This window comes from Lissotriton helveticus, chromosome 5_1 (genome assembly GCF_964261635.1).
Source record: "Lissotriton helveticus chromosome 5_1, aLisHel1.1, whole genome shotgun sequence".
Lineage (NCBI taxonomy): Eukaryota > Metazoa > Chordata > Amphibia > Caudata > Salamandridae > Lissotriton > Lissotriton helveticus.
The window spans coordinates 2,081,925,922-2,081,940,211 of record NC_136065.1 but is presented as its reverse complement, the minus strand read 5'-3'; the positions used below and the strand labels follow the sequence as shown (position 1 = coordinate 2,081,940,211).

The window sequence follows — 14,290 nt, the reverse complement described above, 5'->3', positions numbered from 1 at the left end:
TCTCTTCCAGCAAAAAATTCAATGGAGCGATGGAGGATGTCAATCCCGCTGGTGAGTGCAACCCACTTGATGGACAACCGCTTCAAAAAACACATACACGCAAACACACACATGCACACACACACACACACGCACACTTACTTTCTGTGATGCCCCCTATATTGTTCAGCCGCTTCCTCTGTCCCAGAATGGGAAATAATTCTCCAATAACCATCCTTCCACTGTGGCTCTTGCCTAGAGATGAACCCTAAGCACATGAAAACATAAGGACTAATAAAATGTCCTTATATCTTTGCAGTAACTGACACCACTGTTGTCTAGACCATCTCCAGATGGATCACAGTGGATACACCGTCTGCCCAGGAGCATGCTGGAATAAGTGTGTAATATAAACAAAAATTAAAGTGTGAGCAGTTCACTTCCTTTGACTTCTCTCAAAACATTTTCACAATCTCAAACAGTCCAATTCTGTGTTTGAGGCTACAAAAATGCATCTTTAGATGTTAAAATCGCATTCTATGAATCAGAAAATGTTTGCTGACTCCAAACTGATTTGGTATTTGGAAGGAGCATATTGTAGGCGTGTGTTCAAATTACCAAATGTATCAGTATTCTGTGCTCAAATTATGCAAAGCATTGAAAAGTTACCATCACCTGGGTTGGAGTTAACCCATTCGCAAAATGTTTTTGTGAATGTTAAAAGAAAGTTTGTTGGGAGCACAGCCAACTTAAAAAAAAAAAAAACAGAAAAAAAGTTTAAAAAATTGTTAAACGCCGCTCCAATTAATTTAAGGAAAATGGGCAGCATTTAAAAAAAAAATACGTTTTTAACTACTGATTACATAGATTAGGGTCTGCTGCCCCTAGCCGGCCCTCATCCTTGTGATGGTCACCAATCCGCATGACTCACAATTTGTAACCTACCTCATTAATATTGGCTAGGTGGGTCAGATTACAACCCACTCTGATTCAAAATGTTATGAACTGATCTATTAATACATAAGTCGGATTGTAAAATTCATAACTGGCCACAACCAACCAGTTTTTAGCGACAAGTACACAGTACATATGCAGCCTGATTCATCAAGCCGAAATCGGCTCGCAAAGGGCCAGATTCTGAGAATCTGGCCCTTTGCGAGCGCTATTTTTGCATTTGGGATTCATCATCCCAAATGCAAAAATCGGTAATAGCGATTTCGCTATTTTGCGAGGAATTACATTTAAGGAATCTCTATTTGAGATTCTTTAAATGCAATTCATCATCCATTTAAAAATTGCGAATTCGCAATTTTGGCCCGCTATTTACCGCGAGGTCAAAGCTCGTGGTAAATAGCGAAAACTTAGAAAAATGCTTTTTAAAGCATTTTTCTAAGTTGCATGTTGCACACACACATGTCCTTTGGACATGTGTGTGCGCAACACCTGTTTCAATTTGCATTTAAGGGGTGCTACAGGGTGTCCTTTGGACACCCCTGGCACCCTTTAAATCGCTATCTTATTTGCGAGTAGCCTTTTGGCCCATAGGAATGAATGGGGAGTTATTCCTTATTTGCGATTAGCAATTTGCTACTCGCAAATAAGGAACATGTAGGAATCGCAATATTTATTGCAATTCCTACATGAATCCCGTTTTGCAAGTCCTTAATAGCGATTCGTTATGAATCGCTATTAGGGGCTCGCAAAACGGGAGAATGATGAATCAGGCGGATGGCCCCTACTTCCCAAATAAGAGACTTCAGCAATAACATGAGCTGAACGTTTTTCCTGGAATCTAAGTAAATTTCCTTTGTCAAACAAAATACCTCAAATGTCTGAATTTCACACTATATTGATTTTTATGTACAATATTTAGAAATGTAGTTTCCCATTTTACTTTTATACCTACTTACTGCACTAGGAGCAGAGAGTTAAATGAATGTTGTGTCAAATGTTAAGTGAAGAAGCAGTTTGGTTTGACTTTTTCTACCTAAATTCGGTCTGTTGCTTACTGATGACTTCTTGTCTAATATTAATTTGGGAATTGTAGAAGTTGTGCTAATGAACATATGAAACTAGTAAAAAACAGGGAAGACATGTTTACCAGTGCTTTTTTGTTTTTATTGGACTATTTACCAGGTTTTGAAGTTAATAAAAATGTATTCACTTTTAGTTCAATACATGACCAAGTACATGGTTGAAAAATCAAATATGCAATGCACTCTCTTAAACAAGATAATGGTAAAAGGTATGTGAAAAAATCTAATGTCTTATTTATAAGAGCCCTGCATCACTTTTGCACCACGTAAAGTGGCACATGTGTCACGCAGGGCTTTCATTTCCATTTCTGAAGCCAGGCAAAGCCACCCTGCGTGCCTTTGATTTGCCTTGTAAATAATGGTTAAGGTGACGCAGCACAAATCACTGCGTCGCCTTACTTTGCACCCAGGAGGCGTTTCATGGGCGCTGTGGTGGGTTTTCCCATGCTACACCTATGGAATTGGACGCTGCCCCAGGTTTGCAAAGTTATGTAAACCTGGCTAAGCACCAAATTCGCACACCTCCTGAGATGAGGAGCGATTAGGCGAAATATGTTTATTTTTCCTCGTTTTTTCCTCTTTCTATGTGTGCTGCCTTCTGCAGCGCAAATAGAAAGAGGAAAACACCTATTGGGACTATTTTTGTGCAGGAAGGTTACCCTTCCTGCGTGCAACAATGGCACCCTTACCCTATGGTACAAGGGTGCCAATGGTGGGGATGTATGATGGTACAACGCGTAACGTTTCAACGCGTGCCTTTACAACGCGTCTTTAACAACGCAAGTCGTTACAACGACTTGCGTTGTTGGGCGCGGATAGTGAATAGTATAATTTACTATTCTAACACCAGTCCCCGTGGATAGTAGGGAAGGTGTTGGAATAGTAAATATACTATTCTTTATCCTTTAGCGCCCTCCAGCGCAAGTCGTGGTTACGACTTGCGTTGTAAAGGACGCACCGTAAAAGCACTGCAGGGTAACATCCGCGTTGAAAAGGATGTTCCCCCAATGGTGGTGCTAAGCTGCAAAAACAGCACCAGTGGAGGGAGAAAAGACAGGAAGGCATGTATTGCTTAAGTATGCTGCATTACTGCCCTTTCACTTTGGCGTAGTACAGCACAGCATCAAAATCCCATAAGTAAGCCCCATGGAATCCTGATGTAGTGATTAGCAGGACTGGAGGGGCTGTGCTGCAGGGATATAATGCAAACCTACAATAAAGCCTGTTCTCCTCTGTTCTCGTCCCACAGGTAGCCGTCATGGCAGGGATGAAGGAGCAACAGGGGAAAACAAGACAGGATCTACCGGATCCCAGCTACCCCAAGGGGCAGAGGTAAGAGAGAACTCAAGAACAACAAGCAAGGAGGCCTGGGAGTCATGAGTTGGCCTTGTGTGTTGCAGTGTCCTATAAAAGGCACTGAACATGGCAGACAAAGGTTATAGGTTGGTGTTGGGGGCTTAGTGGAAATATGGACGGTGGTAGGGGTCCAAGTTACTATCTTTACTGTTTATGGATGTGTCTTTGTATGCATTCATGTGTGTGTGTGTGTGCAAGCATGCATGCATGCCTTTGTTTGCGTGTGTGTGCATGCATGCCTGCCTGTGTTTGCATATGTGTGAGAGCGTGTGTGCATGCATGCCTGTCTGTGTTTGTGCCACTTGTGTGTGCATGAATGCCTGTCTGTGTTTGCGCGCTTGTGTGTGTGTTTGTGTGCATTCCTCACTCTGTAGCATGGAATAGGGATCTGGCGTGAACTTGTGAAGAGTAAAGAGGGGCAACGCTGACAACAGACACTCCCTGGAACTGTACTTCTGAATACCATGGAATAAACACAGATCCTGCTTCAGTCAGAGTTCCTACAGAAAGAAGGTTTAGAGGTTTCAATGTAATAATAATAGCACTTAAATATTGTGGCAGTATATCTCGTAACTCCACAGCTACGCACTGTGAAGACATATATATTCTCAAAGTGCATAGTACTGCAACACTTGAAAGTCTGACATTATTAAATGCAACTTTAATCTACATATATTACCTTCCTTATACATATATACCTTCCATGTACTTATGTATCTTTATATTTATTACTTTGCTTCTAATTCAGCCTATCCAATGCACAACCCCATATTTCACCCTATATCTCTCGCATTATATCCTGTACCGCCACTTTCAATAATCTCAAACCTCATTCTACTACTCTTTCCAATGCACTACCCTATTTCTCACCCTATCCCTCTCTCAATATATCATATTCCCCCACTCTCCCATCCATTCCAAATTCCTATACCACTACTATGATCCTCAAAATAACCCTTTCTAGACTCTTCCCTCCTCTACCCTTCCTTGCATCCTCATACCTCTTTTACTATTCAGATCTGCCAATCAAGCCTTTAACCCTTCCCTCTGACTCTTCCCCTCCCTTTTACTTATCCGATACCCCCTCCTACCACTATGAACTTAAAAAATAGGAAATTCTAGACCCTTCCATTTTCTAACCCTCCACTATTCCTTTTACAATCTAATTAACAGACTACCATGTCCACCGCTCAAATCAAATTAATTCAATATTTTCTTAAACTAATTCACCACTAATCCTTCTTGGGGTACAGAGTAGCCTGCTACTCGCCAAAAGGTGCTACACCACATCAGGGGAGCAAGCACTATATAAATGTAAACCCTTCCCTCATCCTTTCCTCTACTATCCTTTTCAATCCAAATAATAGACTAAAATGTCCACTGCTCAAATTAATTTCATACTTCCCTAGACTAATTCACTACTAATCCTTTTCTGGCGCCCGAGTAGCATGCTACTCACCAAAAAGCACTTCAACACCTCATCAGGGGTAGCAAGCGCTATATAAATGCAAACCTTTATCTCTTCTCTCCCACTATTTTCCTTTTAATCCAAATAATATAACAGACTAACATATGCACAGCTCAAATTAATTTCATATTTCACTATACTAATTCACGACTAATCGTTTTGGTGTTCCGGAGTTGCATGCTACTCACCGAAAAAGTGCTTTGACGCTGTATCTGGGATAGTAAGTGATATATAAATAGATTTCCAATACAATAAATACAATACACAGAGTGAAGTATAATAAATCTATAATTAACTTCGCAATATTTGGGGAGTTCATATTCTGACTTGGTATGCTATTGTCATAGGATGATATTTGAAACTCTATATTCTGTTAGTATGTCAGTTAGAGTGAGCAAATGAATAATTAACAATGGACAGAGTCACAGCGGGCCCAATGAACTCAATCCTACCTCAGAGTACATTCCAGTGTTAGTGGTGGGTGGCACGGATCGAGTGTGGCGGGACAGAGGCGAGAGGGAGGAGATTGAAAAAAAATATATTACACTTACCTCTTCACTGCTGCTGTCTCTCCTCCGTCGTGACGTCTATCCTCAGCTACTCTTCCTGACCTGTCCCAGAAGCAGAAGGCACACAGCCTCCCCCAAGCAATGTGGTTTGGCGCTCAGAGAGGGGCTGGGAGCCTGTGCATGTTCTCCACCCAGGCTGTGCAATACAGCCAGATGGAGAACAAGCTAAGTGCGCATGACTGTTTGGCCGGCCTAAGACTGCCACCCAAACCAACATTTGCACTTAAGAGCGTGCTCACCACTCCTACCTCAGCTGGCTGTGACCACAGCCAAGCCCCACCTGCCCCAAAACTGGGTTCAGCACGGAGAAATAACATGATAATAACATTGTGTTATTATCATTTTATTTTTCCTTTTTTGCACCGCTGGAAAGCAGTGGGGCAACGCTCCTGCCCCTTAGCAGAGGAGCCACTACTGCCCAGTGTACACCCAGAGTCCGCCCCAGTGAACACTCCCCAGTACACTTCAGAGTACACCCCTCAGTATACTCCAGAGTACACCCCAGTGTACACTCCAGAGTACGCCCCAGTGTACACTCCAGAGTACGCCCCAGTGTACACTCCCCAGTACACTCCAGAGTACACCACAGTGTACACTCCAGAGTACACCCCAGAGAACACTCCAGAGTACACCCCAGAGAACACTCCAGAGTACACCCCAGTGTACACTCCAGAGAACACCCCAGAGTACACCCCAGTGTACACTCCAGAGTACACCCAAGTGTACACTCCACAGTACAGCCTAGTGAACACTCCAGAGTACACCACAATGAACACTCCAGAGTACACCATGGTTTACACTCCAGAGTACACCCCAGTGAACACTCCAGAGTACACCACAGTGAACACACCAGAGTACACCACAGAGTATACTCCAGAGTACACTCCAGAGTACGCCCCAGTGTACACTCCCCAGTACACCCCAGAGTACACCACAGTGTACACTCCAGAGTACATCCCGGTGAACACTCCAGAGTACACCACAGTGAACACTCCAGAGAACACCCCAGAGTACACCCCAGTGTACACTCCAGAGTACACCACAGTGAATACTCCAGAGTACACTACAGTGAACACTCCAGAGTACACCCCAGTGAACACTCCAGAGTACACCACAGTGTACACTCCAGAGAACACTCCAGAGTACACCCCAATGTACACTCCAGAGTATGCCCCAATGTACATTCCCAGTTCACTCCAGAGTACATTCCGGTGTACACTTCAAAGTACACTCCAGAGTACACCCCAGAGTACACTCCAGAGTACACCACAGTGAACACTCCAGAGTACACTACAGTGAACACTCCAGAGTACACCCCAGTGAACACTCCAGAGTACACCACAGTGAACACTCCAGAGAACACCCCAGAGTACACCCCAGTGTACACTCCAGAGTACACCACAGTGAACACTCCAGAGTACCCTACAGTGAACACTCCAGAGTACACCCCAGTGAACACTCCAGAGTACACCACAGTGTACACTCCAGAGAACACTCCAGAGTACACCACAGTGTACACTCCAGAGAACACTCCAGAGTACACCCCAATGTACACTCCAGAGTACGCCCCAATGTACATTCCCCAGTTCACTCCAGAGTACATTCCGGTGTACACTTCAAAGTACACTCCAGAGTACACCCGAGTGTGCACTTCAGAGTACTCTCCAGTGTACCATGCAGACTACACCCCAGAGTACACCCGAGGACTCTCCAGTGTACACCCCAAAGTACACTCCGGTGCACACTCCAAAGTACACTCCAGTGTACATTCCAGAGTACACACCAGAGTACACTCCAGAGTAACCTCCGGAGTACACTTAAGTGTACACTCCAGAAGACACCCCAGGGTACAATCCAGCCCAGTAGCCTCGGCTGATAGGCTGTCAGTTAGGGGCCTTGAGGAGGACAGGTGTATCCCCTGTGTCCAAGTGAAGTTGTGGGGCTTCTGTACCCTGCTGCAGCAGAGCAGAGGGACAAAGGCTGGGCACTGATTGAAACCTGCTCACGACTGGCATCACCCTCAACTCAGGAGTCCAAATAGCCTTGAAAAACCATCTCCTTGCACATAATGGTAAAATGCTGTCTTCTGCCCACATTGCCATCAAGCAATGAAGATATGCAAATTATTTTTTCTTTACCTCTGTTAGCTTTAGTTTTATGTCTGTATGTAATTCTTAGACCTTAAATGACAACATCTGGAACCAGTTTAGAGGAAGATTTTGAAAAAGGTGGAGAGAATTTTAGATGGGAGGCAGCTAATATGAAACCGTTTTTCTTTTACCGGCACTGACCATCACTTTAATAACCTGGATGGTATCAAAATTAGGGGAACAACTTAAAGCCTGTCATCAATACATGCATACATTATAGCCTTATAGCCCGCTGTAGACAGCTCTACCGGCCATTAAAGGCCTACTCTAACGTTAAAGGTCCAACCCGAAGGTGAGGCCTTTTAACAAGGGAGTGGGCCTTCAATGGTCAGTAGAGCCCGCTACATAGGGCTCTAAGGCTACTAGATCATTCCTCTCCTAGAGGGTAGAATGTTCTAATTTGTAAAACAAAGGCCGCATGGAGCCAGAGGGAGTTGAAATCCCCTCGGGTTCCATCAGGCATTTGTTCACAGCAACAGCTGTGAACAAACATTGGAATGTTGCTCTCCGGAGATTCTATCAATTATTAGAAGCCCAGAGCACTCTATTGTCTTCAGTGGAGCGCTCAACATTCAAAAGTTCTATTAAACAGTAAATAGTCAAAAGGAAGTTTAAATGTGTTTAAATTACACAGTAAACAAAGCAAACAGGCAGAAAGGCCACATTAAAAATGAACACTGGTGATTTTTCTATACAGTTCTATTTAAACAGTGGTGTAGCAAAGAGGGGACTGGGGGGCGTTACGCACTGAGCAGCATGAGTTTTGGGAGGGGTGGCCCGCCACCCCCGCTCTTACCTTCGGCCGCCCCAGGAATCGTCGCCAGCACCCCTCCCCCTCTGCTCTTCAGACGGCCACTGCGGGGCGGCAAACTCAGGGGCCGCCACCCGCGGCCGCAAGTCTAGCAACACCACTGTATTTAAGTATCATGTCTGGGCTTTTGCGGAGCCTTAAATTGTTAACAAATGGTTGGTATATATTTCTGGTAGAGGTGGCAAACCACAAATGGCCCGCATTATTCCAGTGCTACAGTAACTACTGTTGCATCTGATGAATTGCATCCCAGCGGTGTGGCATCTTATGGTGGTGCGACAAATATCGGGCCTGAAACAGGGATGCTGTCATATACATGTCTGTGAGCGTTGCTCTGTTATTGTTCTGTAAAATATTTATGATCGAAATGTTGCACCTGCCATGAACATATACGATGTTAACCCCTTGGGTGCTCATGATGGCTCCATGCCGTCATGAGTCACGGTAAACATGTGCTCATAGCGGCGTGTAGCCTTCATGCCGCTGCTGCTCCGCCCACGCGGCACTAATTTCCCACCTGTGCGGGCGAATTAATGAGCGGGCGGGGTCATGACGGTACCACGCCGGCATGAGCACACGCCGGCCTTGACTCATGACGGCGTGGAGCAGCGGAATTCGCTGTGCAGGGAAGGGGTTAATGGATATCCAGAAGTGATTTGTGAGTTGTCTTAACTGTTTGCTGCACTTTGGTACTTGTCCAATAGAGGGCAGAGCAAGGCGTGTTTTCACGTTCCACTTTGACCCCGTAGATAAACAACAGAGGCCACAATAGGTCATGTGAAGGCACCCAGGGGCATGTGTACGAGAGGCAAAATTGAGCCACGACAAACCAGGTTTAAAAGCAGCAGCCTCTGGGTTATGAATACAGAGGGCTCTGTCTCCAGTGCTAATGAGTAGCCGCAATCACAGATCACTAAGGGTTACTGTAACTCCCCGGGGTCATTTAAAAGCCCAAACTGAGTCCCGTAGCCCCCCTTCTCATTATATGTGCACCTGCGCCAGATTAACAGTTGTTAAACACACAACCTCCTGTTTTGCGTGTGTCAGTGTCTGTTTTTTACATTTTATTATTGCCAATTAGCACTAAGGTATCAAAATGCAAGCGTTGTGGTTTGTGCTCAGCTTGTGACAGCGGCTAATGCTAAAACAGGCCTATATACTAACGGGCCCATTATGATGTCGGGCGGATTGCCCCAGCCTGGCGGGGGCAATCCGCCCGACATCCACACTCGTTTCCCCCCCTGCCATATTAGTATGGCGGGGGGATCTTGGCGGACGGAAAGACCGTCCGCCGTTTTCCGCCCCGGTCGCCTTGAGGCCGGGGCAGAAAAGGAATAATATGGTGGCGGTGTCTATCAGACACCACCAGCCATATTATGATGGTTGTCTTTAGGTGCCTTTCCGCGGCGGCGATGCCGCCACGGAAAGGCATGCGGTCTTCACTCTGGGGGCCCCCTTCGGGCCCCCAGAGTGAAGTATAGGTGGGGGGTGCACACGGGGGGTACCTGTGGTACCCCCCTTCAAGTGCATTAACAAAGTGGCAGGCACCGCGCGGTGCCTGCCGCTTTGTTAATGCAAATGCTGAAATGCATTTTTAGCATTGCGGCGGGCGGTGCAGAGAGCACCGCCCGCCACAATGCTGAAAATGCAGAATGTGCCTGCCACTGTGGCGGGCACATCCTAATACCCCCCACGGGACCCCCACTCTTATGGCGGGCGGTCCCGAATTCCGACAGGATGGTGAGCGGACAAAGTCCGCCCGTCATCCTAATGACCCCCTAAGGGTCCATATTACCATCTGCACTAGAGGCTGCATGACCCCACTTGTACTTGGCCTCTCTGCTGAGACCATCATATACCATCATGTACCATGCATACATGCCAGCATTTTAAATGAGGAAAGAGGGAGATTCTAATAAAATAATGAAGAGAATGTATTTCCCCCATTGCCTTCTATTGAAGTAGAGGCAGTTTCAGGCGGGTCTAGTGACATGTTTGAGGATCGGATATCAGGAAATCAAATATGTTTCTTCCATATCTGTCAGGAGCACAGTGAAATCGCTATGGCAGGCAGAGATGATGTGACAAAAATGTTCTGCTCTTGCTTGCAGGAGCAAGTTACGGGCAGTGCATAATCCGAGTCACACAAGACCAGCCCCTTCCATCTGAAGCCCGCCATGGAATCGGGTTTCTGCATGCAGGAATCAGGGAGCAGGAGACTAGCCTTGAAATCGGTAGTCTCTGGCCTTAATGGGGAGGGTTGGCATGTGTGACCATGCCCTAAACCAGATTCACTGGCTGTCAGAGGTGAAGTCAAGAACTCTGCCCAACTTAGTAAACTTATATTTGCAACTAGGCCCTACCTTCTCAACAGTGATTAATTTGTAATTAGTAAAACAATAATATTAATAAGCGCCAGGGCCCTCATAAGGAGCTTGCACCTCCCATTGCCCGTCATTGCTGCCAATGGCAGTGACAACACAACTACTACCCATCACACTCCTAAAACTGTGACAATTCAGTCTATTCCAAGCCCAAAGCTATAAAAATAGCTTGGGTGGCAGGTATTAGTAGTTTGTAATGTATATTGAATTAAGAAACAACTGTTGTTGGCTCATCTCTAAATTAGACAAACAGCGCCACCATGTGGCAGACTAGCAGAAGCGTCAGTGTTGACCATTACATGCCAGTGCCCAGCACTGTAAACCATGGGCTCAAATTAAGCACTGCACATCATGAGCAAATGACGCTCATGTGAAGTGCTTCGTCCAATGACTAATCAAAAGTGAGGAGGGCAAGACTGGTGACCCAAGATTAAAGGCTAGCCCCCATGTATTCAAGAATCTCAACCCCACACTTGTCTAGAGAGATTGCATGTAGAATTTGAATATGTAACATAACCCAACAGAGGTGAGAGAGAGAAGTGGTTGGATGGTTGACAAGTCAAGAGGTCTTCCCTGGACTAGAAACAACCATCCTGGGACTGGTTTTGGGGTGTCAACGATCATCAGCCAGGCTAACTTGAAGGGTAATATGCACTATGTAAATCTACAATAGGATGTGGTAAACTGTGCTGAGGTACTGTATATGCAAGACATGTTGCCATTTCTAATAGTGGACATGTCATGCCAGGTCCCTATAACTAGGGTCGGATTGAGATCACAATTAGGCCCGGGCACTCTCAAGAAAGTAGCCTACATTCCCTGAGCATCCCTTTCATGGACCACTATCTGTTAAGTTTCACTGGAATCTGGACGGTTATTTTTTGTTATAGATTTGTATAGTGTGAATTCGTCTCAAAGTCATTGGAGCAATGTACATGAGCACCAGTTACATTACACAAGATCAAATTCATTTTCATTTTCGGTATAGCGATTAAGTGATATGCCCAGAATCACACAATTTTGAGCTCAGTCTGGGACTCAAACCTAATTTCAACGTCTGCAACTCTGACCATAGTGCAGTTTTATGCAACCCTCTCATCTCCCCAAACAAGTCCTAATAGACACAGGGTTAGAGGTCACAACACCTGGCTGCTACAGAGGCTATTTTTCTTACTCACCCCCTCACCTGCCAATTTTAGCCTAAGGGCATTTACCTGGCAAGGGAGGTGTCAAAAAGCACATTGCTTCTGCTAAACGGAGGTAGCGGGGGCGAGGTGAGAATGGTCCAATAAACCCTGCCCACCTGTGAGGCCCCTGTATACATGAAATGAAATGAAAATTATATTTATATAGTGCATAGACTACCCTGAGGCCTCGCAGGGTAGTCTCGCATCCCACACTCCCTGCTCCCGCCATGGCCTAAAAGTGATGGCCCGGTGGGGGATAACACTGCTTCTGGAAGGCCATGCTAGGCAGGGCGCCAAGGTGAGAATGCCCCAAAGGCTAAAGCAACATCTGGCCCCCTGCCTCAATTTACAGCACGACAGGGAAGTGACCTAGATACTGGCACCACATTAAAGTGGCCTGGCGGGGACTGAAAAAGAAAGTCAGTCTCTTGGGCCGGTTTACGAAGGTCCCAAAAAACCGACCCACAGGTGACCATTGGGCACCGGCCACCCGACCAATGCCCGATTGCCCGCCTTCCCATTCCAAGCCTGCATGTTACACTTTTTGAGCAACATGAGGTGGCACATGCAACAAACCTACAGCCCAGCCAAACAATTTCAAGGTTTCTCTGAGAGATATGCGAAGTGAGGGGTGTGTGCAGATGGGGAGCACAGGTCACCTAAGGTTGAGGGCGGGTTAAAGGACCAGTTGTTTTTAGTAATCCTTAAAGGCTGATCTGCTAAAGTTGAGAAAAGCTCCTTTAATTACATCATTCTGCTTCTGTGTTTGCAGGGACATGAGGAAATCCACTACAGCCTTCTGGAATTCCCCATGGCAGAGGGGAGAGCAGAGGCCCCCAGAGCTCCTGTGAATGGCCCCGTCTACTCAGAGGTATCAAGGAAGACTTAAAGACCCCCAATTTATTCCTCCCTCAAGCTTCAGAGAAGAGTGCCTTCCACTTACATGTACCAGAGAGGAACTGAAGACCCTGCCACCCACACACACACAGGGTCTGATGTATCAAGAATGTCCTAAACATTGCTCCCCAACACATCCTTTGGACAACAGCAGCCTCCTCCAGAGTTATAAGGTATCAAGAAAGATTTAAAGACACTCATAAGTCTCTTCGGAGCCCCAGAAAACAGTACCTTCAACTTACATGTATCAGCGAGGAAATGAAGACCCAGCCTCCCACAAACAGTGCCTGATGAATCAAGAAAAACATAAAAAATACATCCTCACCCACACACAACATTTGGACAACAGCACCCTCTACTCAATCAAGATAGACTTGCAGGCCCTCAATACTCTCCACAGACCTCTAGACAACAGTAGACAGTGGCTACTACTTAGAAGAATCAAAGAGGAAGTGAAGCCCCTGCCACCAACAAACAGTCCCTGCATTCAGATGCACCATGACAGACCTAAAAACAACCCCCACAAATATCCTGTACTGTTGTCCAGGGAACAGCACTCCCTACTTAGAGGTACCATGGAAGAGCTAAAGACTGCCCCCAGAGCCAAAGAGAACAGTCCCTTCTACTCAGGAGCAGACCTGCAGACACCACCCCACCAGGCGCTCCAGAAAAGAGATCTCTCAAGTCAAAGAATCATAAATCTCTGATTACCGCCTACATATCCCACGAAGAGCTTGGCAGAACAGCACTTTCTGGTTGGAGGTATCACAGAGGACCACAAAAAGCCCACATCCTCCCAGAGCCCCCAGAGAACAAGACCCTCTGTGCAGGGCTTTCAAAGAACACCTTGAGAGGGGAAACAACTTTAACAACACGGTCAAAACACCGCAATACATTTACATCGCTGCTTTTACAACGCAAGTCGTTACCACGACTTGCACTGGAGGGCGCTCTAGACTAAGGACTTGTGTGATTTACTATTCCAACACCTTCCCTACTGTACGTAGGCTGGAGTTGGAATAGCAAATCATACTATTCCTAAGTCCAGCGCCCTACAGGGCAAGTCGTTGTAACGACCTACGTTGTAAAAACAGCAATGTAATGTACTGCGATCTAAATGATCACGTTGTAACATCATACATCCCATTTAGAGTCCCAAAAATCACACTCAGAGCTCTCTTTCTCTCTCTCTCTCTCACGAGAGAGAGACCTGAAGGAGACCCCTACCACATCCCCAGCTCCACAGAACAGCGTCATCCATTCAGAGATATCACAGAAGACCCCAAAACACCCCACATACTCCCAGAGCCCCAGAGAACAAGACCCTCTGCTCAGGGCTTTCAAAGAACACCTGGTGAGCCCCCAGACTACCACACTCCGAGCTCTCTCTCCCCCTCTCTCTCTCTCTGTGGGAAGAGAGAGAGAGGGAGAGAGAGAGAGACCTGGAGGAGAC

The 14,290-nt window shown here is 46.0% G+C and overlaps 1 protein-coding gene across 1 annotated transcript in view; it reads left to right on the top strand.

Moving 5' to 3' along the window:
* LOC144754001 (coxsackievirus and adenovirus receptor homolog) overlaps positions 1–13,794 on the top strand; it is a 53,604-nt gene extending 39,810 nt beyond the window's left edge. The window contains exons 5-7 of the mRNA XM_078641520.1: positions 11–51; positions 3,265–3,347; positions 12,713–13,794. Coding sequence (XP_078497646.1) covers positions 11–51; positions 3,265–3,347; positions 12,713–12,829 — 241 coding nt within the window. The 3' untranslated portion in view covers positions 12,830–13,794. The remainder of the gene's footprint in view (positions 1–10; positions 52–3,264; positions 3,348–12,712) is intronic.
* Positions 13,795–14,290: the final 496 nt, after the last annotated feature.